The 27,786-nt window shown below is 37.2% G+C and overlaps 4 protein-coding genes across 4 annotated transcripts; 1 reads left to right on the top strand and 3 right to left on the bottom strand.

Moving 5' to 3' along the window:
• Window positions 1-495: 495 nt before the first annotated feature.
• LOC131319366 (GDSL esterase/lipase At5g03610-like) lies at window positions 496-4,723 on the bottom strand. Its single transcript, XM_058349586.1, has 4 exons — window positions 4,328-4,723; window positions 3,732-4,003; window positions 2,164-2,473; window positions 496-731 (listed from the first exon to the last, which is right to left on the bottom strand). The coding sequence occupies exons 1-4, from the start codon at window positions 4,578-4,580 to the stop codon at window positions 526-528; spliced, it is 1,041 nt and encodes a 346-aa protein (XP_058205569.1). The 5' UTR covers window positions 4,581-4,723; the 3' UTR covers window positions 496-525.
• A 2,058-nt stretch (window positions 4,724-6,781) lies between these two features.
• LOC131319364 (organelle RRM domain-containing protein 1, chloroplastic) lies at window positions 6,782-13,372 on the bottom strand. Its single transcript, XM_058349584.1, has 9 exons — window positions 12,892-13,372; window positions 12,648-12,745; window positions 11,295-11,535; window positions 11,110-11,207; window positions 10,956-11,021; window positions 8,074-8,163; window positions 7,400-7,468; window positions 7,209-7,315; window positions 6,782-7,087 (listed from the first exon to the last, which is right to left on the bottom strand). The coding sequence occupies exons 1-9, from the start codon at window positions 13,254-13,256 to the stop codon at window positions 7,001-7,003; spliced, it is 1,221 nt and encodes a 406-aa protein (XP_058205567.1). The 5' UTR covers window positions 13,257-13,372; the 3' UTR covers window positions 6,782-7,000.
• Window positions 13,373-23,429: 10,057 nt separating this feature from the next.
• On the top strand, window positions 23,430-24,039 carry LOC131319369 (uncharacterized). The gene is made up of 3 exons (XM_058349593.1): window positions 23,430-23,544; window positions 23,633-23,798; window positions 23,910-24,039. Exons 1-3 carry the CDS (start codon window positions 23,437-23,439, stop codon window positions 23,948-23,950), a joined length of 315 nt encoding a protein of 104 aa, XP_058205576.1. The 5' UTR covers window positions 23,430-23,436; the 3' UTR covers window positions 23,951-24,039.
• Window positions 24,040-26,018: 1,979 nt separating this feature from the next.
• On the bottom strand, window positions 26,019-27,109 carry LOC131319368 (zinc finger A20 and AN1 domain-containing stress-associated protein 4-like). Its single transcript, XM_058349592.1, has one exon. The coding sequence runs from the start codon at window positions 26,779-26,781 to the stop codon at window positions 26,293-26,295; it is 489 nt and encodes a 162-aa protein (XP_058205575.1). The 5' UTR covers window positions 26,782-27,109; the 3' UTR covers window positions 26,019-26,292.
• Between the last annotated feature and the right edge of the window lie 677 nt (window positions 27,110-27,786).

Here is a 27,786-nt window from a genome sequence, read left to right as displayed (position 1 = left end):
AGAAAAAAAGAAGCATAATCTCCATTTTCATATCTAAATTTGGAACTCACAACTCCCTTACTTTCCCTCAAAAATTACCAATAGTCCTTTAAAATTCGGCCACTCCGTTCTGCCAAGGATTTACATAATAGATTGATCGAATTTTAAAGATTATAGTAACTATTACGTACCATCTATGTGACATTGTATAGCACTATTCTCAAATTTCTGAGTAAACCCTCTAAATATCTGATTATTCCGTCACAGCTTCAGTACTGTTGCCTATCTCCGCTTAATAGATCACTAAATAGACAAATAACATACAAAATGATAGAATTACAACACACACACACACACACACACACACACACACACACACATATATATATATATATATATTCCCGGCCGTTAGCATACATTCACAAATTTCAAAATATTTCACAGATATTGATGTACTTTTTTTATTTTACACTAATCACTATCCTAATTAGTTAGTACGTGCAGTTTCCATTCCATTCTTTTATGGAATGAACCAATTAACTGTCCTTAATAGCGGAGTTGGTGAAGAGAAGAAGATTGGAGGAACGAGTAAATAGCAGCCCAACCATGTTGCGAGAGATGCACCATGTCCCAGAAGAAGGATGAATTAGCAGGATCCTTGCATACTGTGTACCTCTTCTCTCCTTTATAACCTTGGCTCCCACATGAGTCTTGGTTTCCCATCCCCACACAACAGGGTCTCAATGACTGTCCTGCGCCGCACCATATATAGTGGAACAGATGTTAAAGTATTTACAAAAAAATAGGAGTAACATACTCAATTTTTTCATAATATTGTCAAGAATATTATCAAGATATTTTTTCATAATATTGTCAATCAATCACCAATAATTTTTCTAGTTGGAATAACATACTCAATTTTAGATTAGCAAATAAGAAGAAGATCAAATATTTTTCTAAATATTGACCACACTGCGGGAGATTTTTTTCCGCCTCTGTACATACTATGAGTAATATGTATCTTCTATATAAAGAGGAGGCCTATTATTTAATTTGATGTCTTCAAGTATGGAGACTAAAAATAAAAATAAAAACATATATATTTTAGAGAATCAAATAAAGGACATGCATGTTCTAGTTAGAGATGCTCTTAACTAGAGTCTCACACATAGCATATCTGAGTGTGCTATAAGAGAAATGGGGAATGAAAAACTGGGAGCATGGTAGGTTATTTGAAATAATTTCTATTTTATTTTTGGGGGGGTCAAATTCTTGTTGTAATATTTTGCGATTCATTTATTCCATACCAAAATGATAGTAAATTTTATTTCAGAATAATAATAGGTGAACTTACAAGTATTAATATCCATGAGGAAAAATGTATACAAACAGAATTTTCTCCAAATCAATTCTTAAATTGTATGGTAGTACACGTAAAGGAAGTACCCCATTCAGCTGAAGTGATCAATCATGATGAACATGCAATAAAAAAAGCGTGGTTTATAAATGAAAAAACTAAGAACCGATCAAACCTTCTACATTTGTATTTTTATCGTCCCAAAACAGATGACAATTTAGCATTTATGCATCTTAAAGTTGTCCATACTATATACATTTGCATTGCTTTTTAGTATTTAAGAAACCTTCTCTGTTAGAACTAATTAATTAATCAGGTTTATTACAAAAGAATTATATTGCATAAAAATTTATAAAAGAACAGATGTATAAACTTTATCAAAGTTTTGAATAAAGTGCTGATCACATCCATTATGCGACGGAAGGACTACTTTTTTCATGAAATGTTAATCGATTAGTAGCAGAGCTAGCCTCGAGGTAGGCCCCACAAGCCTCTGGGCTTGGGCAACCCCCCACAATGTGCGGAAAAAAAATTGTAAACTCACCAAAAAAAATTAGTTTCAGCTTAAAAGGAAGCCCCTTCATTTTAATTATTTTTTTGGACTTGTATATCTTTTTATTTATTATGACTTAATTGTAAGTGGACAGTCAAGTTTGGGGTCAAGACCGACACTGATCAGGAATGCTCTTTCACTTATAACCAAACCTGATCGATTACCCTTTCGCATGAAAAAGAGGTACTCTACGTGCAAATTCATGCATGGGGATGGGACTATTCGGAAGATTACTACTAGTAGTAGTCTAGTAGTAGTAGTAATAAGTAATAACCTGTTGTCTCCAGGGCAAACATGAAAGCAGTGTAAAGATCGAGGACCACAATGTCAATATCAGAACCCTGGCGGGCCCCATTCCCGATCCTCAACTGGTTCAGAGCTTGCAACAATAACAGGTTGTGAGATTGGGCCGCGATGTTCACGTTCTCGTCGCAGTACTGAAACGACGCCGGCCCGGTGAACGCAGGCAAGCAGCCCATGGGCTCGATTGATACCACGCCTATTCTCCTCACTCCTAACTCGTGAATCCGCTTCACGTCCCAGACCAACTGGTTTATGAGCTTTACCGTGAAGCCCGGGAAACCCTAAAATACAAAATACAGCTGCGTAATAGTTAATCCGATTGTCGATCATCATCGATTCATCTAAAAAGCTTTCATTCATTTTTTTTAGAAAAAGAGATTTTTAGTTTTTGTATTCGTAGCCAAAATCCATGAAATTTTGTTTTTGATGCCGAGATGTGTATAACCTTATTGAATCGAATACTCAGGAGTTACGAAATAGTCTGATGATTGACCGTTATACAAACACTGTGTAATTTTTATTGATTAATGAAATTTTTTGTGTCGAACTAAGATTTTTTAAGGTTAGTAGGTTCTAGGTGTCATGTCTTGATTCCAGTCCCACTTATTGCATATTTTTTTCCTCCCAATAGAAAACAAAAAGGTAATACTATTTCCAACAACAAAAAAAGCGTAATATTATCCAACTTATTCAATTCTCTTTTCCTGAGCGTAAATTCTGGAGTTGTACCGCATCTTCAATCTGAACCATCCGTTGCTCGGATTAAAATCCAAGCTATCGATTGCCAAAATGAATAGCCGAATCGGCTGCTTGGCGTAACTGCTTGTTATTGGTAATACTATTTCCAATAACCAAAAAAAAGGTAATATTATCCAACTTGATTAAATTCTCTTTTCCTAAGCGTAAATTCTGGAGTTGTACCACATTTTCAATTTAGGAGGTCAAACATGACTAACATAGCATGCCATGTGGATGAATTGACATTTGAACCAACTCCAACCCATATGTAATCAATTGTTTAGGTGTCGTGTCAAATTTGACATACGTAAATAAAACAATTTGACACATAAGTCTTCAAAAATCAAATTTGACATCGCCACTTTTAACCTCCTTAGTTGGAGATGCTCTTAAAGGAGTATAGGGCAACTTAATAGAAAGCGAAATAAAGGTGAAACGTCCCTAGCTCTCGATCAAAAAAAAGTCAAAACTTATAGTATAGACACATACATGTATAAAAGTAAGGCCCCTTTTTTTTCGCTCGGCAAAATTGGAGGCTTTAATGGCCTAGTGCTTAGGCCGCCCTACTAAACCAATTGGATCATTTTATTCGGGACAAAATGGACCCTCTTTCCTGCTTTTTCTTTCGATCCGCCCGTCTACTGCTAGGTCTGGGAATGGGGATGAATGCTATGATGACCATATCTACTAGTTTGGGTTGCGCTCGCCGATTATTGTTGTGCTATTGTACTGTTTATTTTCAATGTAATGACGATATATATATATATGAAGTCTAGTTTTAACTGCACAGTCTGCACTCACCCATATGCTTCCCTTGTTGTTCAGATAAGTGGCATAGTCACTTCCTGCCAATGATACCAAAGCAATGGAGAATTCCATATCATTTTTCAAGTACACTTTTTGCGCAATCAATTGCTCCAGATTACTGATTTGCGTCGTCAAGTTATGTTGCCGGACTGATGTGTCGAAAACACCAGCCCCTCCATAAGCGAAATTCATACCGTAACGGATTAGCTTCTTCCCGAATTTCCTTTGCCGATAAGGCACCGGAGATGGTATACTGAGAAATTGAGCTGTGTCACACGAATTACAAACCATGGAAACGTTGTATAGGTAAGTAAAGTTATTAAATGAATAGCGATACATATGGTACAATTAATAACCGTGTATAAACCATTGCGAAAAATAATTTCCCAAACAAATTCTCAAGTTTATATTGATAAGCGTCGGCAACTAGAATCACAAGATGTAATAAACATGGACGAACCCATTTTATTGCAGGAGGAGACAAAAGTATAAGAAACGAAATCTAAAGACTGGCCTTGTGAGCAACAATTTTAATTATCATGTAAGCAATTATGTGTTTTTAGAGAGAGAGAGAGAGAGAAAGAGAGAACCTATATAATCAGTGAGGACACGGCCATCAGAGAAGCGGCCGGCTGGTTTACCGGGATAAGTTATCCCATATGGGGGTTTCCATGCCTTAGAGAAGGGCTTTGGGGTATTCCCGGTATCTACATATGAGTCTCCAAACACAAAGAGCTTGACATGGCTACCTTGAGGCTTATAGGTTCCTCTCATTGCTTCAATTTCTACAAGTAATACCATAAAGGGCAATAAGCAGAGAAAAAGTGGTGACAACTTATCCATGAGTTTGGTATGAATGAAGTGAAAAAAACATGAAGAGAACTAGAAATATAAGAGAATGCTAAGTGAAGAAACTCAAGATTATTTAGGCCCCGTTCCACTGAGATTCTTATTTTTTAAGTACTTATTTTTTATTTTACGAGACAGGTGATCATTCTCTCCCAATACATTACATTTAATTCAAAAAATAAGTACTTATTTAATTTGCAAAATCACTTCCATTGCCCAAATGTCCTTAGACAATATATCAATTAATAGTTGTTTTGGTGGATAAGACGCTCCATTTTTTCATTTCCCTCTTACTAATTGTTATAAAAACAAAACAACTCTAAATTAGATGATCCAAACAGATTCTTAGGGCATTGATGTGAGGTTTTATTAAATAGTAGAAGAAAGTCTCCCATGGCATGCTATTTATTTCAACTTTCTTCAAAAAAGATGTCTCCTTGTTTTTTGTTTTTTTCGCCACCATGATAACAGATGTTATTAATAATTCAAAAGGATACGTCAATCGAGAAATCCGTCATCCCTAGGAAAGGGACCAAGTAATCACAACGGTACCCCAAATCACTCAAACCCTTGCCCGTCAACACACAGGCAACATTATTACCATTCCTACGAACAAAAGAACAGCCGCAACACTGGAATTTCCCACTCAAAACTTGAATGTCATGAATGATCACTTCTACCCGAGAAAGATGTCTCCTTGTTGACCAAGAGAAGTAGAAGTTAATGAAACCTATCAAGAGTTCGAGATTTAGATATTTTAACTTCAAAACAAATCCAATCAAACATAGCATATGAATGCATGCTTGAGAAAAAATCAACTGGGTCTGGGATAATACCAGGCCCATTTCATCTCCAAAAATCTGAATGCGTGTTTGAAAAAATTTAAAAACGGATTTTGGAATTTTGCAGTTTTTAAAAATCTAGTGTGAGTGTTTGCAAGAATTAAAATAGTCTGATCATCTGATTTTGAAATTTTTTTGAATCCCTAAAAGAAGAAAAAAAAGGTCTAGAATTTAGCTCTAGATGAGCCACATTTGGGTTGTTTTTTTATATATAGTATATAAAAACAGAATCTATTGCTATCACAAATAGACCAGGCTTTTCTGTTATTGGTATGATTGATTGCAGAAATTACTGTTATAGATATGGACACACAAGGAAACATACTAGAAATAAAAGCAAAGGGAGGTTTAGAAAAAATGGTCCTCACTTGCGAGAATTGGGAGATGCTGCCAAGCGGGGGTACTTGGCAGTGGTGTCGAACGGCCAATTCGGCCGTTCATCTCAACACAGCGACGCTTGAAAATCTGAACCGTCCATTGGTTGTATTAAATCGATTGTCGAGATGAACAGCCAAATTAACCGCTTGGCAGCACTACTTGCAAGGCTTTTATTATGTCGCCACATGAAAGTTAGGCACGGAAGTTTGGTTTGCCTGGATAAAAGTAAATTTACAACGAAAATTAAATTAATGGTGTTTCTTGGATGAAATTTGGAAAGATCTTCTCATTGTGTGAGGAATAATGGGCTAGTTGTTCGGCAAAATAAGCCAAGTGGCTTATTTTTTTGTTCTTATTCAATTTTTTTTTGCATTTGTTAGTTTTTCGTTATTTTTTTGAATTATTACTTCATCATGACGAAAGAAATCTAAAAAGTAAAAAATTACAATCGAAACCTAATTTTTTTGAATAAAAACAAGAATAAGCCATTTTTCATCTTTATTCAAAAAAAATTGATTTTGATCACAATTTTTTACTTTTTAAATTTCTCTCGTCATGACAAAGCAATAATCTTCAAAAAAAATAGACGAAAAACTAACAAATGCAGAAAAAAATTAAATAAGTACAAAAAAAAAAAAGCCAAATCAAAATGCGTAATTTTTTTGAATAAATACAAAAAAAATAGCTTATTGGCTTATTTTTGTCTTTATTTAAAAAAAATTTGTTTCAATCGTAATTTTTTACTTTTTAGATTCCTCTCGTCACGCCAAAACAATAATCATCAAAAAATTGACGAAAAACTAACAAATGTGAAATTTTTTGAATAAGGACAAAAAAAAAAGCCAAATGGCTTATTAAGCCGAAAAATACGTAACTCGGTTTTGTTAAAGATTGTGGGGGCTACAGGCTAATTCTCAAAACTTTAGAGGTAGAAATTACTCCCAACCCTAGATAAAAAAAATGGACCCAAGCCCGTTTGTTTGACCGCATATATGAACATCATCGAATTATATATCCAATGTTTTTTCACCAAAAAAATGTGACCAACTATCTAGTGTTTGATTATATGTTTACGACTCAAATTAAACATGTCTTGGATATAATCCCACAAAATATGAGATATAATACCAGAAGGACTCTCTCTCTCTCTCTCTCTCTCTCTCTCTCTCTCTCTCTCTCTCTCTCTCAAACACATTAGATAGCCGGTCTGGGCTGGCCCCTGCTGGACTTTGGTGGGTTTATCCTGGCAACATCAACGGTTATCATCCAGCCATTGATGATCTGAAACCACCAAGCACAAAACAGGCTCAGTCTCTCTCTTTCATAGTGTTAGATTGCCAAGAGAAACTTCAAACCAATTGCTCAAGTAAAATAGAGTTTCGTGTCTGCAGTTTTAATTTACCTTGCCATTCATCTCTTTGAGAGCTGCAGCCGCGGCCTCCTCAGTGGTATACTCGACAAAGGCGTACCCTTTGGACCTTTTCGAAATCTTGTCCATTATAACTTTAACTGTCATACGCAATAAGAAACAGTTCATGCAATCGCCTTCTGGTTAGGTACTGGAGACCTGTTTCGCTATATTGAACAAGGTACCTTGAACAAGATCGCCAAATCCCTCAAATGCTGCACGCAAGGTTTTCTCGGATGTATAAAATGACAAACCTGAGTGGAGAAAGAAGAAGAAATAAACAACCAAAAAAAAAAAGATAAAATCTGAAATATAGATCCAAGGAAAGAATGTATGCAACAATGATTTTCTAGCATTGCAAATTCCCAACAAGACAGGTAGTTGTATTTCGTCACAGTCCAACACACAGAATCATGAACTGTCATTTTGGTCAAAGCAAAGTAAGAGTTCAGTTCACAATTGCAGTCAGAGTTTCCCGCGTACCAGACTCCCATCATCAATCAGAAGCTTTAGAAGAATTTCTGCTTTATTTTACCGAACCCATGGATTGTCGTGCATATGTATTTTTCTGATGCTCACAAGACTGCACTAGTAACGCATCTACTTAAAAGGAGACAGCTATGGATGGCATGGTCAATATGGTTGCTTTGAATAAATACATATAATTAGCTAAACAGGTCCATATACAAGTGTAAGAAAACTTGAGTTGTTTCGGTAACGACACAAATGGATGCCAAACTGTTGAAGTACAACGCGTTGGCTGTGTGTAATATACCGTGATTCAAATTACACCAAAAAGAAAAGAGATTTAGAGTACATAACCGAAAGAGCTTAAATCAAATACAAAACTACCACGTACCAGCCACAAAAAGCTTCTTCGTTTTGATGTCAGCTGTTTCATTTTCTACTGAAGAATCTGTTGAATCACCTAACTGCTGCAAATTTTCACCTGGAAATCCACAGATAATAACTTTAGAAGAAAACAATCTGAACAAATTATACCACTTAAATAATCCCAACAAAACATATTTGGACAAATAAAGTTACTCCTTGGATTGCTGAATGACTAGCTACAAATATAGTGTCATCCAAGTAAGACCACCAGTCCTCAAGGAACCCAAAACATCATAAACAACCACCAGTCCTCAAGTAAACCAAAACATCATAAACAATCCCACCAAGAAGTTTTAAAAATGTCAAAAAGAAACCCGCTTAACAGTGGAATCCAGCCCTTTCGAGACGGGTAATAAAATGATTGCTAAGTACTAAAACTTCCAGTAAATTGGAGTTGGTTACACAAGCACTTTTGCACTTTTTTTTATTGAGGACACGGCTTAAAAGTTCAATGGTTTTACAAAACTGTGAAACACATGTCCAACACATAATCCCCGTGAGCCTCCAAAAGACACAAGGTCACCCGAACAGTACCATGAAAAAGCATACTGCAACTTTTAGTAAAGACTTGTGTAGCAATAGGAAACACAAAAGTAAAAAGAACACATACTAACAACTTATCTTCAGCTCAAACTCGATGTGATCTATCTTCCAATTTACTTTACCCTCATTCTTGTAACATAGACCCAGAGTAAATGTACCCATAAAAAGATCGCTTAGATCAAGTGAACCACTAGGGGATTTCAATCAAGTGCAAAAACATACAGTAGAATCACACAATCTGAAAGTAACGGTACAAGCATGGGTCACTTGTATACCTGCTAATATGATTCAGACATCTTCACTCATTGAGCAAGAAAAATAAAAAACACCCAACATCGAAACACCTTTAGAAAGGATACATCCAGACTTCGTAGAAGCCTAAACTGCTTTAGAATAAATAGTATAGAATCGATAAAGAAAAGAATGTTCTCTACTCTCTCTGGTCTCATCATTCTTCTGTTATTACATGCCAAATTATGCAAGTAAAGAAAAGTACCAATGTCTCTCACTTTATCACACAAAACTGTCAAAAGAGATTAAACCTTTTTTTGTTTTGGTAAGCAAGCCTATTCTTTAAAAAAAAAAGATACTGCAATGTAGCTGAAGAAACGTACAAGCAGGCATAAACCATATAAAAGGGAAAACGAAAACCTAGCCAAAACAGACATAAACGAATAAAGCCCGACTCCCTCGGCCGGAATAAATTACGAAATAAACAGCATAAAAGTTTATAACTTAAAGCATTGCCACTACCCACAAGACTCGGGGCATGCCATCCAGAATCAGTGGCACCTGCAAAACTTGCAAAAGCAGATGGCTGACAGCCCAGCAAGAGGGCTTCAGATCAAACTCCGAAGCCAAACGGTTCAGCACACACTAATCTCCACAGAAAGGATACTAGCCGTAGGGCAGAGAGAGAGAGAGAGAGAGAGAGAGAGAGAAGACCTCAAAGCTCCAGTAGATATAGAGACACACAGTGGCCATACAAGGAGACCTCTGGTCAAATCTACTAGTTACTAACTCCTTGCACTTAAGCCACGGTTGAATTATTTAGGAACTCACAAAAAGACCAGAACAAGCTACCCAATAACCAATGAAGACAAATCCCACATGCTGCCAACAACACTGACACACCAACTCCAACCACCACCCCAAACATCAGTACCGCCACATTGGCCATTGCAATAATGCTTTGCAAGGCACACTTCATCAAAAATCCAGAGAGAACATGGAGAAAAAAGGAGACTTTCACTTAACCACTATGTCACTAAACTTCAGTAATTACATCCAATAAAGATATGGCAGACTCACACCATCGTTGACAGGGCCATAGAAAGAAGTGACCAGAGCAAGAGAGCCCCCGATCAAAATGAGCCATTAGGGCACGAAGGTACCACAACCCCAAAAGATAAAAGAGTGAGAAGGCACTGGCGAGGAGCATGGGCAAATATCTAAGGCCAAAGAATGGACAAAACTGCATGTCCTGTTCCCAGCGACACTTCTTACTCAGTAAAGAGACTCCAGTTCGAGTCGTCTTACCTTACTTTTCTATAAAATCAGCAATCGACTATTTCAAAAGGTGCTTAGTTTGACGATCACTACCATATGTTATGACTTCCAAATGAGTCGCTTAGTGTCTGTCAACCTAATTGTGCTACAACCAGCACAATTGCAATACTTCAATTCCATTCAGCAGTTTCAGTTTGAAATTGTGCTCTAATAAGCTCAAAACCACTCGAAGAGAAGGCACTTCTTTCAAAAGATGATGTTTATATGACCTCTGCATAACTTCATATATCCTAGAGGTTTCTCAGTTTCGATTACCTCACCCTTTGATACAGAAACAGATATCCCTCATGAATCTAATCATTTAGCAATATCATGAGACATTAATGTGACTGCAAAATCGATCTTACACTTGAGCCATCCATTTGATCTCAAAAGCAAAACTCCAAACCCCAGAGGAAGAATGGTGATGCATAAATTCAGCAGAAGGTTATCAATTCAGGCCTCGTGTAGCCTTCCATAAGTTTAGCAACGAAATTTTTTCATAAGCAATTACCGAACCTAAACTTGAAAAAATGGCGTAAATCTTAAATATAGTTTAAGTTTTAACCATCACTGCGATATAGCATATTATCGAGAACCTCTTAATCTGAGATAGAAACCTTGCAAATATATTTACCAGAAAATTATTCAATAGAATTTAACCTATTAAAAAACCAAAAGAAGTACTGTGTAGGATCACAATTACAACACCAAAGAAATAGTGCGCATCTATCAAATCTAAACATGCTGACAAACCTCCATAATCCTTGTTATCTGAATCAAAACTGTCATCAGGCCGAACAGATAACACACCAGGCACACCTGCACCAAATCAATACAGGTATCCTTACCCTACCAACATGGACATCCAATATTTGTGTTGAAATATGAAATAGCGCCATATACCAACCAGCAAGCTCTTGAGCACATTCCTCATCTAGTTCACAACAGAATCCATAGTTGGAATGCCTCGAAATGTGGTATATGCACATTTGAGCATCCTTCTTGCTTTAGAAAATTTTCATTCCAACTTTAGGAAACAGAAACAGAAGTGGTGAAAGAAGCAAAATAAAACACTTAGGTAGTAATACCTACTTCCCCATCACCTTGGTCAGTAATTGAGCATAGTAATCAACCATCTGGACCTTTGTGACAACTCCTAGTGCCGGCTTATCTAATCGAACTACCCAGCGCTTGGAATTTCCCATTGGAAATAATAAAGTACTTTCAGGTATTATGTTTGATGAAAGACCTAACTGAACATCCGGAATGCTATAGTCTTTCTCTGTAGTGCTAAAATCTGGGTCGGGCCTAACAGATAGTACCCCTGGTAAACCTACAAAGCATGAACGTAGGGGAAATGACACACATAACAGTAAATTGATTCTGTAGAGTTTGCTTGACATGGTAATAACTTTCAAAGAGAAACAAAGAGAAAGTCTATGTGCACATACTGGAGTGCACAGATCTGGACAAAGATGTGTCCAAAAGCGTCCACTGCATGTGGATCTCACAAAAACAAATGTGCCTAGATATGTGCACATAAGTCTATGTAAGTAGCATGCTTAGAAACAAAACATATAATTATCAATCAGATTAGATAATATAAGACCAAGCATAAGATTCCCAATTTAATCAGGGTATTTCTGTATTTGTTCTCACACAAACAGCTCACAAATGCACAAGCAAAGGCGGAGCAACCTTGATACAAGTGAGGTCAGTTGACCCTGCTTAGTTTGATTTCTCACTAAGATATTTTAAATTTTGCACATAGATTTTTTTATTTCAGCCCCACAAAATAATTTTAAATTGCTTCAACTTGCTTCTATTATCATACACGATGCAAATGCTCAAGCGTTCCTTCTCCTCGCAAGCAGTGGCAGACACCCCCGGGTGTTTGGGCCCCTGCACAACTCCAAATATTCACGTATATTGTACTAGTTTTCCAAGATTACAATCTTGAAAATTTCTATGGAATTCACCCCTGCACCATTGGGGTGAAATTTTTTTCTTAAAAGTCCTGTGTGTGGTCTGTGGAAAAAAACCCCTATAACTTCAAGTTATCAACCATTTTTAGGTCGCATGTAGAAATTTAAATGGCTTCTACACACATGTTGTCGTCTCTCCCTTGGATCTCACAAGTAGCAATAAATACTTGTGAGATACTTTTTGTTATCACTATAAAAATACATGTGGTAATTTGGTCCCCTTTTAGTCACAAATTCTGAGTCCGCTAGTGCTCACAAGTTAATAGCATTACAAAGGAGGGCACCAGTGATTGTTTTCAACCTTTGAAAAATCGCCAGGGTCAATTTTAAGGTAAAGTTACATTTACTAATCTACATCAAATTTTTTTATCTACCTCTTAAAACAACTATTTCATATAGTTTTCGCCCCCTGCAGCACAAGGATACCGAGGTAGAACAATAACAAGAACTAGAAACTCACGGGCGAGCTCACGGGAAGTTTCTTCATCAATGTCGCAGCAGAAACCAAAAAGGGTACCCCAAGAAGCATTATATATACACATCTGAGCATCTTTTTCACTGTTTCACATAACAAACAATAAGACACTAATCAGACTCAACCAAATACCTTATCTACTGGGTACAAAAAATTGAAACTTTTCCTCCTTGGAATTTTTTTAACAGACAGAGATATGTATGTAGTGAACGGAAAGGAGAATACCCACTTGCCCAAAACAGCCTTTAAGGTTCTAACGTAGTAATCAATGACTTGGGGTCTGGAATTAACCCCCTGTGGAGGAGTTTCCATTGACACCATCCAATGGCGGTTGTGACCGCTGGTAGTGGAAGGTGAAGTAGTGAAAGTTGAAGGTGTAGATGTTGCTGATGCTGCGTTGGTTCTGGTTGGTGAAGATGCAGTTGAAATTGAAGACAAATTGAAGGGGTTGTTCTTCTTCTTGGGCTTGAGTTGGGTTGTTATTGGGCAGAAATTGCAAGTTTGGAGAGGGGTTTTTGGAAGCTTGATTGAGAATTTAGGGGTGGTGTTGAAGGTGGTGATGGTGGATGAGGGGGAGAGAGCTGCTACTTCCATGGCTCGTCCCGAAAAACCCCCCACAAAGCGAGAGAAGAAACAGTGTCTTATCCCCCCTCAGGTTTTTTAGTTTTGTCTGTCTACGACGGCAGGGATTGTCAATTGTGTATTTTCTTGAGTTTATTGTATTTTGTGTTTGTACTTTATAGTAGTAATTTTTGTTCTGTAAGTTTTGGTGGATTAATTTTGGGTCACTTAAAGCATCCGTAGGGAACTAATCAAAATGAGAAAAATTTATTTACAGAGTCTCCGTAAATAAAATTTATGTCGCTTAATCTTGAACATTTAAAAGTATTTTGGACGGTCCAAATCAAAATAAATTATTATCAATCAAAAATATTTATTACTAATCAAAACGTATCTCAACCATTGATTGCTGAAACGGACGCCTGAAATTGCACGAAACCATGAATAAGTTTCTCTCAATCAAAATTAAATAACCAAAAGTCCTCACATCATCTCTTTTATTATCTATCTAAGCGGTTGTTAAGATAATTAATGTAAAGGTCCATAATCGTATAATAAAATTAGATAACCAAAATCTGCCTCATCACCTTTTCAAACTACAAAAAATTATTAATACAAAAACCATTTTTTAATAATTTTCAAACTAATAAAACAAATTCTTGAAATCATTTTTTGGAAAATAAAATGCTTTCAAAAAAAGAAAACAGATTTTTTTTTAAAATACTGTAACTTTTTTTTGAATGTGGCGATGGGGGATGAGGGGAACAGAGCTGCTACTGACATGGCTCGTACCAAAAAAAAAAACCCACGAAGGGAGAAAAGAAGCAGAATCTTGTCCGTAATAATGAGGTCAGATTTGTCTTTCTACGAGGGATAAAAGACCCAGTTCCCGCTAACTGAAATAACTATTTATAATTTTCGGTTGACCAAAAAAAAAAAGAAATAATTATTTATTTTTTAAATAAGTAATTACTTTTTAAATTAAATGTGATTTATTACGAGAGAATACTTAAAACTACGAATCTTTACGGAACGGGACCTAAATTTGTATTTTTCTTGAGTTTATTGTATTTGGGGATTATACTCTTTTTTTTTTTTGGTCAAAAGTTGAGAAGTAGTATTTATCAAAAAATCACCATGGGAGAAGGTTGTGAATCCACAAATCGGACACTCCAACAAAAAGAGCGTATAAGTGCATAGATGTGTCGCCCTAAAAAATGAGAAGAAAGCCCCCAAAGGAGGACAAAACCCCCCGGGGCTTCAACCAGATTGTTTTTCAGCAACGTTCCAGGGCTTCGATTTCAGTAGTTGTGCGTAAGATATTGTCCACCACCGTTCTCAGTCTCCATCTTCTCAGATCTGTGACCTGACGCCATCTACTGCGTTTGCTGGGCGACCACCTCCCAACGATGTGTTCCTATTTTGTGAAGCAGAGGTAGTGGTTGCGAAAGAGTGACGACGGATGTCTCGACGGTGCTTATTTTATTTTGTTATTTGTTTTAATAATGTCCTCCTTCGGGGCTTATACTCCAAGTGTGTATTTTCTTGAGTAGTCATTTTTGTTCTCCAAGTGTGGAATATATTTGGTGAATTGAAATTATCAGAGGTTGATTTCGCCATAATGGCCTAAGAGGATGAAAATAAGTAATTTTGGAAACTACAAAGACCAAAAGTTTGTTGGCCCGTTGCTATTATTACTTACTCCCTCCGTCCCAAAATAGATGACAATATTTGAAATTGAGTAATGCTATTGGTACCGACGGTACCGTAGGGAAAATACACCGACGGTTACCGGACGGCCGTCTCCGGCCACCGGACGGCCGATCTGAGCCGTTCAAAAATTTTAAAAAACAAAACCAAGTGGGCCTACGCGAGAATCAATGGCATCCGAGGTGTGTAGGGTACTTGATCCGAGCACCCTTTTTTCGTGTATATACACGTATATACATACACGAAAAAGGGGTGCTCGGATCAAGTACCCTACACAACTCGGATGCCATTGATTCTCGCGTAAGGCCCACTCGGTTTTATTTTTTAAAATTTTTGGACGGTTCGGATCGGCCGTCGGTGCATTTTCCCTACGGGTACCGTCGGTACCAATAGGATTTTCGTTTGAAATTTGTGCTATTTTTCATTACTTATATTTCTCAATCTATAATGTTTTTCATGAGTTTGAAAACTTTGTATAATAGAACTAATCGAGAACTATCAAACAAGATTTACATTGCATATTTTTTGAGATTCGTATTAAAAGATATAAGAAATTGAAATTGGCACAGTTATCAAAAATTGTCATCCAATTTGGGACAGAAGGATTATAAGTTACTCCAATATTATATTATAATTAGTTTGAATATTCACTCAAAAAACTTAAAATAAGTTGAAGATGTTTTTGATCTAGCTTTTCATAAGCTAAACTAAAGCTCAAATTATTTGGTTAAATAAGGTAGAAAAGCTAAATGAATAATTATTCATAATTGATATCAAAATGCTAAACAAATAAAGTAAATAATTTATGTAATGGCCCTGATTTTTGATAAAAAAAATAAAATCGTTAAATATTTAAAATTTTATTTTAATTGCTTGGATTGTTTTAAAATTTCTTTTTAATTTCTAATAATCTGTCATAATTAGATTTTTGACTTATAAAAATTATATCTTTTCGCACCGGACAATCTAGTCAATTTCTAAAGACAAGTATGCTTATGGAAGCACTTGTATATTTTTCTAGTGAGTTTAATAAAGTCTTTAAATTATATTACTTAGCTAGAAATCTTACATGGCAAGTAGAATTAGTTTCCAACCGATCAGTTAGAGAAACCTAACTACCATTTCACTTAATTACTTTTCCCTAAACTTAGGTGAACCTTATGAACCTTTCCAACCCTACTTGAACCTTTTAGACCTAAGGAGGTAATCATTATACTTCATGTCTAGTTATTTCAACCTTACTTATCATCATTATTCCTTCTACACATTGGATAATAGTTGCTAGGGAAATTTTTATCCCTTGGATAATAGAAATTAGACTTGCCAATGAGTACATAGATTTGAAAGACAAATCAATAGAACCCTTCAATCATTTTGGTTCCAAAAGAAACAAACTTAGCCTTACCATGCATGCAAACCTAAAACTAATAGCCTTGAACCTAATAGTTACCCTCCAAGGCTTACTTTCCTAAATTTTCTCTAGATATATAGATATATAAGCACAAAGGAGAGAGAGAGAGAGAGAGAGGGGGGAGAGGGAGAGGAGAGGAGAGAGGCCGATAGAGAGAGGAGGAGAGAGAGAAAGATGTGTGTGCATGTGTGTCCTTGACTTGTACACTTACACAAGCTACCTCTTTAGTCCTATGTAGCCATAAGCCTATTTCCTATTTGCCAACCCATTTCTAGTCAAATTATAGCATAGAATCCTAGCATTTAATCATCCTAGACCTAGCTCTTATTACCCTAGATTTTGACTACAAACCTAGACTAGGATTGACCATACATGGAAGGCTACTCTTTAGCCTAATCAATCCCTACCCTAGACTTGTAAGACTTGCCAACATAGACTATGATCACCTAGATTTACCTAAAATGCCTAAGATCCTACTTGATTTTATAGCCTTATGCCTAAAGATTGGATTTGACAAGTCATGGTGAGCTTAAAAGGCTTGACTTGACAAGTCAATGGAGCAAATCCATAAGGGAGAGAGAGAGAGAGAGAGAGAGAGAGAGAGAGAGAGAGAGAGAGAGAGAGATATGGCCGGCCAAGGAGAGGGAGAGAGAGCCAAGAATTTTGCTATAACTAGGACCCCTCACTTGCCATTCAACTCACACATTCATCCTTTCAACTTATCTCTCTAAAAATTCATGCATTCTTACTTTGTTCTTGCTTAGTTCTTGAGTTCTTCCTAAGTTCTTCAAGAAACTTATCATAAACCACCCTTTTGATCTATAAAGTTAGTAGTTTTAGTTAAGAGCTAGTTTCGAAAGAAACCTTTCTCTTTCGAAGCTACCGGAAGCTCGCCGTAGGAAGTTACTCCGTCTGACGTACTTACTTTTTCTGTAGCCATACCTACCGCCAAGAAGAACGGTAGAATATCTCTACTTACTTTCTCCAAGTATATATAAAGTTGTATATTACTTTTACGTTTGAAATGCATGATAGTTAGTAAACTTATTTTGTTAATGGAAGTATGAGCATGTTGAATAACCGACTTTTACTTCAATAAACATATGTTGTTTTGAACTTCCCACAAAAGAGGAAAGAACGGATTTTGAAAAATAGAAATTTATCGCTTATTTAGAAGTATTCGTATTTTGATCTTATGATGGTTATGAGCATGTATACATAATTGTTAGAATTACTTGTCTTGTGGTGTGCTAAAGCATAAGTGATTTTCACTCCAAATGTGTCCGTACATGCGGCGTTATGCTTTAAGTTTTGATTTGAGCACGATAAGTAATATGGAGTTGGATGATCTTGTTAGTTTAGTTTCAAGATTACAATGAATGATTTATGTTTACTTTTGTGAAAAGTCCTACCGCAGAGTCTATGCATGAAAACATGACATGAAAATCGAGGAAGTTAGAAACATGACACCTAAGGTGTGGTTAATGAAAAGACGTGTTTTGAAAAGGTGAAATATTTTGAAAACCGCAATGTGGCCGGACGTGGTAGCCCATTGTGTAGTGTGTGTTTTGTGTGCCAATGGGAACCCAGTGCGGCGGAACCATTGTGAGGATACTCGGGAGACCGGAACGGCGGAACCGAGGTTGGGTGTGTGGCTTGGTTATCCGCGGAGGGGAGCCAATGCAAAGTTTGTGTGCCAATGGGAACCCGGTGCAACGGAACCATTGTGAGGATACTCGGGAGACCGAAACGGCAGAACGGAGGTTGGGTGTGTAAAAACGATTTTGGAAATGATGATGTGGTATATGAAAAGTGGAAATTTGTGACACAGTCTACGACAAGTCGCGGAGAAACTCAGAAATCACAGACACCAACGTTAATTGAATAGTAAATATGGATGTATCATTGTTAACCATTTTGTCAAATATGCATTGTACTTTGTGAAATTGTTAATTTATGATCTATTGTTTGTAAGTTAAGGGTTAGTAGGTATAGATTATTCTATTGAGCTCCTGTAGCTCATGGTGTTACCTTTGGTGACCCTGACATATTATATTGGTGGCAACGCCAATATAATGTGTCAGACCTCGTAGATGAACAAGGAGATCTCTACACCTTGGAGGCTTTCAGAGCCGAGAAGCTGGCTAGGATGGAAGAGCAGACGGAGCTGTAGATAGGAACCCTAGTTTCCCCTCCTTTTATTGAATAAAAGTACTATTTTGAGAGTTAAGTTGTAATATTGAGCCAGACTCTATTTAGTTTTTCAATAAAATTGTCTATTTAATGTTCTCAAAATTAGGGGCGTTACAATTTAGATTACAAAATGCTAGCCAATGGGGCCGTTAACCATTACATTTTTTTGTTTTTTTGAAATTGAGTAAAATAAAATAATGATAACCTGTTGAGTTTGGGTTTTGAAAGAGATTTTTGAGAGTAATGAGTAGAGAGAGATAAATAAAGAAAATTTATTAAAAACCGTGCTCAAGAATTTTGAGACCTCAAAACGAACAAGGAGAGACGCCTTGTTTATAAGAGTACTTTTATCTTAAATATTATGCAAAATGGTATCTTTTCCCCATATCTCAGTCTTTCAAAAAGAAACAACTCTAGTTTTCCATAAAACGCCAACATAACACCAAAGAGGGAGAGACTAGGGAGTAGTTATCTTTATCACATTTTTGAAGATAGGAATGTTTGTCCAGTAATTATTCAAACGGGGCGGTTCCGGGGACACCTAAAAAAACACCTAAAAAAACACCCCATAGCTCCCGATCAAATTTTGATGATCCGAGCCGCTCAATGTGATCAGAACGTGATTTTAAGGGTACCCGTGAGAAATCAGCAAAAAAAATGACCGGGAAGGGCTTGATCCGAACAGTTTCGAACGGTTTTTTATTGAACGGTTCAAATAAAAACTGCTTAAATCAAACCTTTCCCGGTCATTTTTTTTGCTAATTTCTTGCGGGCACCCTTAAAATCACATTCTGCACACATTGAACGGTTCGGATCATAAAAATTTGATCGGGAACTATGAGAATGAGATTATGGGTGCTTTTTTGGGTGTTTTTTTAGGGTGTCCATTGAACCGTTCCGTTATTCAAAACCATTCAAAATTTATATATGAGAAATTATAAGCTTGTTTAGGTGTCCACTAACATGGAACCCACAATCTTCAGTAAAAAATTTATTTGGAAACTCTTTGCCTAATATGTTAGAGCATGTACACCAAGGGCTAGGTAAACTAACTATAAACAATGCAAAATTATATTTTTGCTAGCCTTTTTTAGCTTTCATGCTACACCAATTCTCTCCATAAATTTCTCTATCTCATTAAAATATCATAAATTATACACATAGGTGGTCAATTATCCCCGTTGGTTTTGTTCCCATTTCGTTGGCGACCGTTCAAGGCCACCTGTTCCGTTGGTTTTGTTCCCATTTTGTCGGCGACTGTTCAAGGCCACATGGGTTGTGCCTTTTTGCCTGAGGTGGGAAACTAGATTGGTGGTGTTCAGTCTGAGTGTACAGAAATGGCAAAAAAGTTGTTGGGTTTTGTGTGGGGTGAAATTGATGTGGTTGATTAAGGGGCCGTTCCAATTTCTCTTAAAGTTCTTTTTTTTTGGTTCAAAAAGTAGGCTTGTTCCAGATTTTGAACCTTCCTTTTTTTCAAAAATGTTCTGGTCTCTGTTCCCAACAGTCCCCGGATGAAATGACAATACTGCCCCTGCCCCATTTTCATCTCCCAAGGCTTCACACACGGTGCTGTTCTCTCTCCTCTTTTCACTCTTTTTTTTCTTTTTTACTTTTCTTTCTCTTTCTGCTCTGGTGGTGGGCTTTATAGCATGAAGAAAAAGCAGCAAACCAAAAACTACTACGAGTACTACCCATAAAACCAGAACGAACACGGCGGCGGTTTACACTTTATTACGCCCATAACTCCCTCCTTTTCATATGGTCCCAAAAGATGAGGCTTAATTGATCACGCTTGTAAAAGAGAAAGACAGTGTGATAGAGATCCGACCCACGAGTTGGAACCAGCGGAAATAATGACTCGGGCTGGGGTAGCCGGAGAATTAAAGTGGAGGTTTCTGGCGGCGGGAAGACGGTGGTGGTGGGGGTGAAGTTGGATTCTCCGAGCAGGGAGTTGCTGACTTGGGCTCTGGTTAAGGTTGAGTAGAGTGGTGATCGAGTGAAAATTACTCGCTTGGGTTCGTTAATTGGAGTGCTTGTTGGAATGGGTTTGTGTAAAAATCGTGTAGAGAGAGAGACTCTCCCTGGGTCTGGTCTGTGCGTACAAGGAGAGGAAGGGTATTTGGGGAAATTGAATTGATAGAAGGGGCATTATGGTCATTACAAGAATAATCTTTTTTAAAAAGAAGAACTTTGTAAGGAAAGGTGGAATGGGCCTTCCTTTTTATTACTGTTCATCACCCAAAAAAGAACTTTCGGAAATAGAAGGCAATCTGGAACGCCACCTAAGAGACTTGGGTAGAAAAAAAAATGGGGTTTCAGATGGGTCTAGCCCAAAATCTTGATCCGCAACGCTAGAGATGCCGTTGAATTCGAAATCCGCCGCCGTCGCCGGTGGAACACCGCGGCTCTGTAGCAACTTGTTTAGATCCATTGAGGGAGGAAGGTTGGATTTGGGAAGGACGGGATCTATCAAACCTGGAGTATGTACCCACCGGCGATGCATCAGCGTTGGCGACAAAGAAGGAGATGGCTCGAAGTCGGAGGAGATGGCTGGAGTTTTAGCTGCAATATTGGATACAATAGAAGATAGAGAAAGACAATTATGGGATAAATAATAAAGTATTCAATTGGTGATGAACAGTTCCTCAAGAAATTAAGCGAGGTTTTGTGGCCAAAGGTAAAGTACCTAAGCTTTACCGAGGCTGGTGCAGAGCATTTTTTTTTGGGTTTGCCTCTCTAAAATACCTAAATGTATCCATTTACTTAGTCTTGTGTACATCTATATAATAAGATAGGACTGGATTTGAATCCAAAAGACAACCAATGCTCAGATTTGTCCCTTCTATAAATCTAGACCGTTGGTTGTTCAATGGTTGGCCCGTAAATATTTATCCTTTTCTGAGCAATTTCTAATCACACAAATACCCTATATCTGTATACGCCTCCCTCTCTCCCTGTCTCTCTCTGCCGCCTTCTCTCTCTCTCTCTGCCGCCTTCCCCCTCCCCCACCGCTGCACCTCCGCTGCTATCTCCGTGTTCTAATCTGATTCCAGGTAACCTAACAATTCCATAAGTTGTATTCTCATGCTTTAAACCGATTTCTAATTGGAAATTGGATTCTCAACTTTAATATGATTTTGGGGGTGTCATAATCTGATCAAAGTTGTATTCAAAAATTAAACATTAAACGACCAAGAGGAATCTTAATTTTTTCCAACTTAATTGGAAACGAATTGGATTCTCAACTTAATTTTTTTCCGAGACAGCGTCTATCATGGCGAAGGAATATTGGTGAAGCCCATTATACTTCTGTAAGTGCATGAATGTTGGAAAGCGTCCTAAATTACTAAAATTTGCAATACCAAAGTTTGAGATCATAATCGTAAAAATTGTATAGCTGGTAATTGGGACACTTTGTAGTGTGGGTCGTTCCTTATTTTCATACTTTGAGCGGTTGTCTTAGTAAGAGCATGTTCCTTAGTTTAATGTATCCAAGGTGTTTGTAAAAATGCCTCATGCAAATTTGCATGGAATTGAGACGGGAGATTGAAATTGCTCTGTCATAGTTGAAGTAACCTCCCTTTTTCCCTAGAGTTTTATTTGCTGTGTCATGAGAATGAGTGCTCTGGTGTATGCATGTGTGTCCATTTAACCTCCCTTTTTTCCTATCTTTTCGTCATTTGAAGAGAGAAACAGAAAGCTTCAGGCTTTGAATCATTACCACTTCCCCGTGAGCCTTTTACTGCTCATATCCATTCAATTTTAAAAATCTTTTTCCCTCACAATAGTTAAAATTTCAGCGTTGCAGTTTGTTGATATAGTATGGAAAAGGTTCACATACATTGCTTCAGCATACATTGTTCATCTTTGCACATGATCACAATTCAACTGGTATGTGCTTTTAGTGTGGAATATTGTTAAACCTCTGATACTCTTATCAAGGTACGACTAACTAGATACAATGGCTAGCAAACGGAATCCAACACATGTGGCCAATGGAGAAGAATATTCACAGTTATGAGCCTGCACATGTGGGCAATGGCTATTTCGAAAAAAAAAAACCATTTTTCAACTGATTGCAATAATTAATCAGAGTTTCTACGCATACTTTTAGGCACAATCGCATAAGGAAATATCAAAATCAACCCTAGCGCAACGTGCACGACGAGAACGAGAACAATGTCTAAAGCAAAGCACTACGGTCAGTGGAAAGGAAAACATACAGGTATACACGTTGACTCCTATCTTATATCTTCCATTTGCAAAATAGATATTATACACTTTCTTACACACTTTCTTTAGCCAAAAGTCCGTAAAAAAATATCAAAATCATCAATGGCACAAAGTGCGCGACGGGAACGAGAGCGGATCCTGAAGCAATGGGATACAAGGGTAAGATTCAATAATTATTATAGTTTGCTGTCTATTTATGATACTACCTTCAATTTAGATTTACACAACTGAATAGTTTGCTGTCTATTTATAGACACAACCTCTACAAGAAATTAATGTCGGGGTTCCCCTTGATGAGTATCGTGCCACCATTGTCAACAATGTACGTAATCGTGATGCATTACTTATGCACGTCGTTTAAGTTATAATTATTTTAATCAGTTTTAGTAATTTTCCAAGTACACTATTCAGGATATACGAATGGCGAACACAGTTGCTCATACCAAGCAAAAGTCAAGTTATGCGGATAAGGGGAAAGGGCTTCTCACCTATGCTAATGCAAAAGAGACTTTGGTAATATTATGCACATTCCTTTTTCTCTTTCAAAGAAGTATGTGTAGATTGTAACCAGGTAATCAATCCACACGTCTATAATGAGTAATACAACTTATATGTAACACATATAAAACGGTTGAAATTTGCATTTATTGTAGGTATAATGCAAAGATGGTCGTGAAAGACTCCACTGGCTCAATGGTACTCCTGGTAAAGGACACGAAGACAGAATTCATCTTACAATGTGTCCCTTCATATCTGAAGAAATTAATGTTAAAGGTAAATACTAAAAAACTATCTATATAAATTACACTGTATATAGAATTAAAATAATATATTAATACCTTTATCTGTGATGTTCTGCCAGGATAATGGGGCGCAAATGCTCAAAGACTATATTTCTCAATTTTATGAATGTCCATACGTGTTTATTATTCCTGCTCCAAAATTTGGATGCGTTGACCATTGTGCTCCTTTGGTGACTTTTGTGTTAAAAGTTGATTGGTCAAAAGAGTGTTGGCACATTTTCAAAGGTAATAAAACGATTTAAATTATTGTAGGGGTGATAAGTTGTCATTTTGATTTAATTGCTAGTTCATATTTATTTGCGATGAATTTAATAATTCTTAATCTTATTTATGTAGGAAAATCGAGAACTGGCAAAGAGACATTAGATTCGTCGTGATAAGAACTTTGTTAAGACATTGAAAATTTCATAATGACATTTTTATTTGTTAGGTTAAGTTTTACAAGAATATATTTGGTTTGACGTAGTTAATTTTTATTACGTGTGTTGGGTGATTTTATAGATTTTGAAAATTTGTGTAAAACTTGAATATTATTTGTACCTCGAATTGTCCTACAGATATACCAAAGTTTAATTTGTTCCTCCCCATTTTTTTAACATGTCCTCCTTTTGCTCATTGTTCGACATGTATATTTAGTTGTATTCAAAATATGTTGTGCCGTGCCTTCAGGCACAGGCATTCACTAATGCTCTTATAGATTGAGAAGTAAGCCGACGTATAAAGGGGCCACAAGAGTCTTGGGCACAAAACAAAAAGTTTCTTATTATTTTTTAATAATGTTCACATATTTAAAAAAAAAATTTGCTTACTACTAATACATGAATTTTACCCCTTGTAAACAAATACTCCAGTATGAAACAATTTTGGTATTGTACTAAAATTTGAAGGTTTTGCGGACATATTTATTTGTTGTTATATCATGATAATATCAATGTCTTTGGCACATGGAATCAATGAGTTTTTGAATTTAATTCTTCAATTGGTAAAAAACATTCTATAAAAACTCGAAGTGAAGTTAATTTCCAAACATTGCCTTCTAAAAATTTCTACTCCAAGTTCTTAATTGAACCCCTTCAAGTACTAATTCTAACCAGGTTGCTTTAGTGATTCAAAATTTGGATTTGATTAGATAAGGTTCGGGTTCAAGTCTCCATAGTCTTTCATTGGGGCTAAATATATTCCTAACATCAGCCATACATGGAACGACCTTAGCAGAATAGCTCCGATCGTGACATGAGACAGTGGATCCCTTATAAATAGTGGTGTAGTGTAGTGTGACAGGTACTCCCTGATAGAAGTGACACATACCATACTTTCACTTTCTATTTTTGTAACAGAAAAAAACAGTACAAATTCTAGCTCTGCCCCATTGAAATGTCAGTTTTGTCATATGACCTCACAAGAAAGGAAAATAAATTTTCTTTTTTTGGGTCAAACGAAAAATAACACATGAATGGAATTGCTGATAGCTTCACTTTGATAATCTAAAATTTTTACTGAAAGTTTTTATTACAGTAAGAAATTGATTTTAGCACTTCACTTTTAGCCATTAACATTTCATTTTGTCTTTTTTCTATTTTAAATTATTACAACAATACCCTTTAAAGTGAATAAACACTAACAAAATAAAGAATAATTTGATAATTTTGCATAGAAAAAAATAAAAAACAGAGTGCTAAAAGCTAAATGTGAAATGCCAAAATCACTTCCTTAGAAAATTATGTAGTGAAGACAATCAAATCACGCATTACTATCTACTACTCCATTCGTCTCAATTTGTTTGTCTTTTTTTAAACTTTTGCATGTACCAAATTATCTGTCCACCCATTTCGTGTACGAAGATTCGGGTCCAACATTGAAGCTGCTTATTTGTAGATCAAGGCATGGAGCGTATACTTTGTATTTTGTTTTTCGGCCTCTATGCCACGCAGTTTGTACTTGATTTTTCATATCCATATAGATTGCGTTTTTCCGTGAAAAAAATAATTTATTTGTCCATTTGACTTTTTGGATAAATCAAATTCTTTTTCTACCCTAGCTTTGCTCAAGTAAAACAACTTTTCAACCATGAGTGCATTTCAACCATATTATCTAATTAATTTGGTATCTCACATGCATGAATTTTTTTTTTCAATGTTGTATACATTAGCGAGACTTAGCGAGATGTGAATATGATCAGTTCACAAAAAAATTTAGAAGCTATTTATAATTCTGAATCTCAAACGCCCATGACGAACGCGAAGCCCAACCTCCCACATAAGGATGACCAGAAAAGACGGACACGAATACCAATTGGGCTAGAGCCCATTCACATGCATGAATTACACAACCATCAAAATGAACCAACGTTTTTTGTCCAATCGATATTTCGTTTTTTCAATGAAGCATTTGCAGTAAATAAACTAAAAAAACCCACAAAGTAAAATCCAACCACACCAGAAACACAAATTCAAATTCGATGCATCATATTAATTTCTAATGTTATTGCATAACACAAAGAAAGTAGACGTAAAATATATTCCTTAATTTTACATGTTCTAAAAGAAAGCAAACTCCCACCAACCAATCCCCCAACTTTACCAAACTGCCCCCAACCGATAAAACCCATCTTCCACCGTCCGATCCGATCAATCCCACCCACACACGCACACAATCATCATCCACACCAAATCCCAATCACTACCACCGGCAAATCATCAACGGCCGAGATCACATCCCATCATATCTTGTCCAGCTTCTCCGCCTTCACCACCGGATTCGCCCGGGCGATCTCCTCCTTCCCCATCGCCTTGAAATCGAACGTGCACCCGTGCTGCTCCGGGTACCTGTGGGTCCCGCAGAACGTCGTCCCGCACCTGCAGTTGAACCCCGTCAGCCCCACGCGCCGCCTGCACGTCGCGCACCGGTTCGCCCGCTTCGCCTCGACCTCCACCGCCTTCTCCGCCGCCGCCGCCGGCACCGTCGGGAAATTAACTTCGATCTGCGGAGAAACCGCGAGATCGGAAGAGGAGGAGGCCGTGGAAGAGGAGACGGGAGCGAGGGATTTCTCGACGGCGAGTTTGGCCGTGGAGGCCTGTTGTTCCTTCAGACAGTGGTCCTTGTAGCACTTGGAACAGAGGTGGAGAGTCGTCGGGCTCCCGAAGAACCCGCAGTTGTTGGCGCACAGCCTGTACCCTTCCGGTTCCTGCCACTTTTGTTCCTCGGCCATCTCCTTCTCCTCTCTCGATATCACGAAATACAGCGGAATACCACGAATTGAAAGAAGAACAGATGCAGATGTGCGGATGAGTATGAGCGATCGATCAGTTTCGGTCAATCGCTCAAAAGGTACAAGGCGTCGCCAAGATCAAACCAGGGGAGAGAAGGAATAGATATAAGATTTGTTTTAGAGAGAGAGTAGATCGCGAAAAGGAAGGTGGGAGGGGTTGGAGGTTGCGTGCGGGAAGGGGCGGTGGCGGAGAGATCGGGGTGAATTTTTAGAGAGAGAGAAATGGGGGACAGGTTGGAGGAAAGGAGGAATGAATGGGGCACGAAATTAGATGGGTGTTGAAATAAGAGAGGGAATCAATAAAATAATGGAGGGAAATGTTGAGTGCGGTCAAGTTCATGGTGGTTACCATGTTCTTTCTTTTGATTGGGGTCGTCTAGCTACGTGGAAAGTTACACGCGCCGTTGGGGTTCATGTGGGACCCGGTGTACTCATAATTGTGGTTCGTTGGCCATATTTGAATAACATTAATAAAGTTATATACAATAATTTTTTCATATTTGATTACCATTAATAAAGTTATACTAGAATATATTTTTTCCTATAAAGAGGTGTTCCTTTTGAGAAATATGTTAGTTTTTTGTTTTACTACTATAAATATGTAATAAAGTGGTAAATAATGATTGAAAACTGGGTAAGGTGGAGTTTGGCTAAATTATATTTTAATCGTAGATGATTGGATTTAGAAGTAAAGAATATATGGAAAGAAAGCTAAAAGACAGCAAGACATTTGTAGTATCATTCCTAAGAAAGAAATTAATACTACTCCGTAGAACCTATTTGGTTTTGGTATTACGTGGGGGTGGGGAAGATTCCTAAGAAAGAAATTAATACTAGAACCTATTTGGTTTTGGTATTACGTGGGGGTGGGGAAGATTCTAGAGGGACAAAGGGGTGAATGGAGGATTATTTAGTGTATTGGGCTATTTAGATGGAAAGGAAGCT

This window comes from Rhododendron vialii, chromosome 3a, assembly GCF_030253575.1.
Source record: "Rhododendron vialii isolate Sample 1 chromosome 3a, ASM3025357v1".
Taxonomy (NCBI): domain Eukaryota; kingdom Viridiplantae; phylum Streptophyta; class Magnoliopsida; order Ericales; family Ericaceae; genus Rhododendron; species Rhododendron vialii.
The sequence above is the reverse complement of the archived record's forward strand: the minus strand, read 5'-3'. Positions and strand labels throughout refer to the sequence as shown.

What these genes read in the sequence shown, in the direction of transcription:
- LOC131319366 (XM_058349586.1), bottom strand. Translation starts at nt 4,580, where the DNA reads ATGGATAAGTTGTCACCACTTTTTCTCTGCTTATTGCCCTTTATGGTA. An exon ending in ACAACAAGGGAAGCATATGG is followed by an intron (nt 2,474 to 3,731) that starts GTGAGTGCAGAC and finishes TTTGTATTTTAG; the next exon opens with GGTTTCCCGGGCTTCACGGT. An exon ending in GTTTGCCCTGGAGACAACAG is followed by an intron (nt 732 to 2,163) that starts GTTATTACTTAT and finishes GGTGCGGCGCAG; the next exon opens with GACAGTCATTGAGACCCTGT.
- LOC131319364 (XM_058349584.1), bottom strand. Translation starts at nt 13,256, where the DNA reads ATGGAAGTAGCAGCTCTCTCCCCCTCATCCACCATCACCACCTTCAAC. An exon ending in AACTTCCCGTGAGCTCGCCC is followed by an intron (nt 11,536 to 12,647) that starts GTGAGTTTCTAG and finishes CATGCTTTGTAG; the next exon opens with GTTTACCAGGGGTACTATCT. An exon ending in ATTTGGCGATCTTGTTCAAG is followed by an intron (nt 7,316 to 7,399) that starts GTACCTTGTTCA and finishes TGCGTATGACAG; the next exon opens with TTAAAGTTATAATGGACAAG.
- LOC131319369 (XM_058349593.1), top strand. Translation starts at nt 23,437, where the DNA reads ATGGTCGTGAAAGACTCCACTGGCTCAATGGTACTCCTGGTAAAGGAC. An exon ending in TGAAGAAATTAATGTTAAAG is followed by an intron (nt 23,545 to 23,632) that starts GTAAATACTAAA and finishes ATGTTCTGCCAG; the next exon opens with GATAATGGGGCGCAAATGCT. An exon ending in GTGTTGGCACATTTTCAAAG is followed by an intron (nt 23,799 to 23,909) that starts GTAATAAAACGA and finishes TTATTTATGTAG; the next exon opens with GAAAATCGAGAACTGGCAAA.
- LOC131319368 (XM_058349592.1), bottom strand. Translation starts at nt 26,781, where the DNA reads ATGGCCGAGGAACAAAAGTGGCAGGAACCGGAAGGGTACAGGCTGTGC.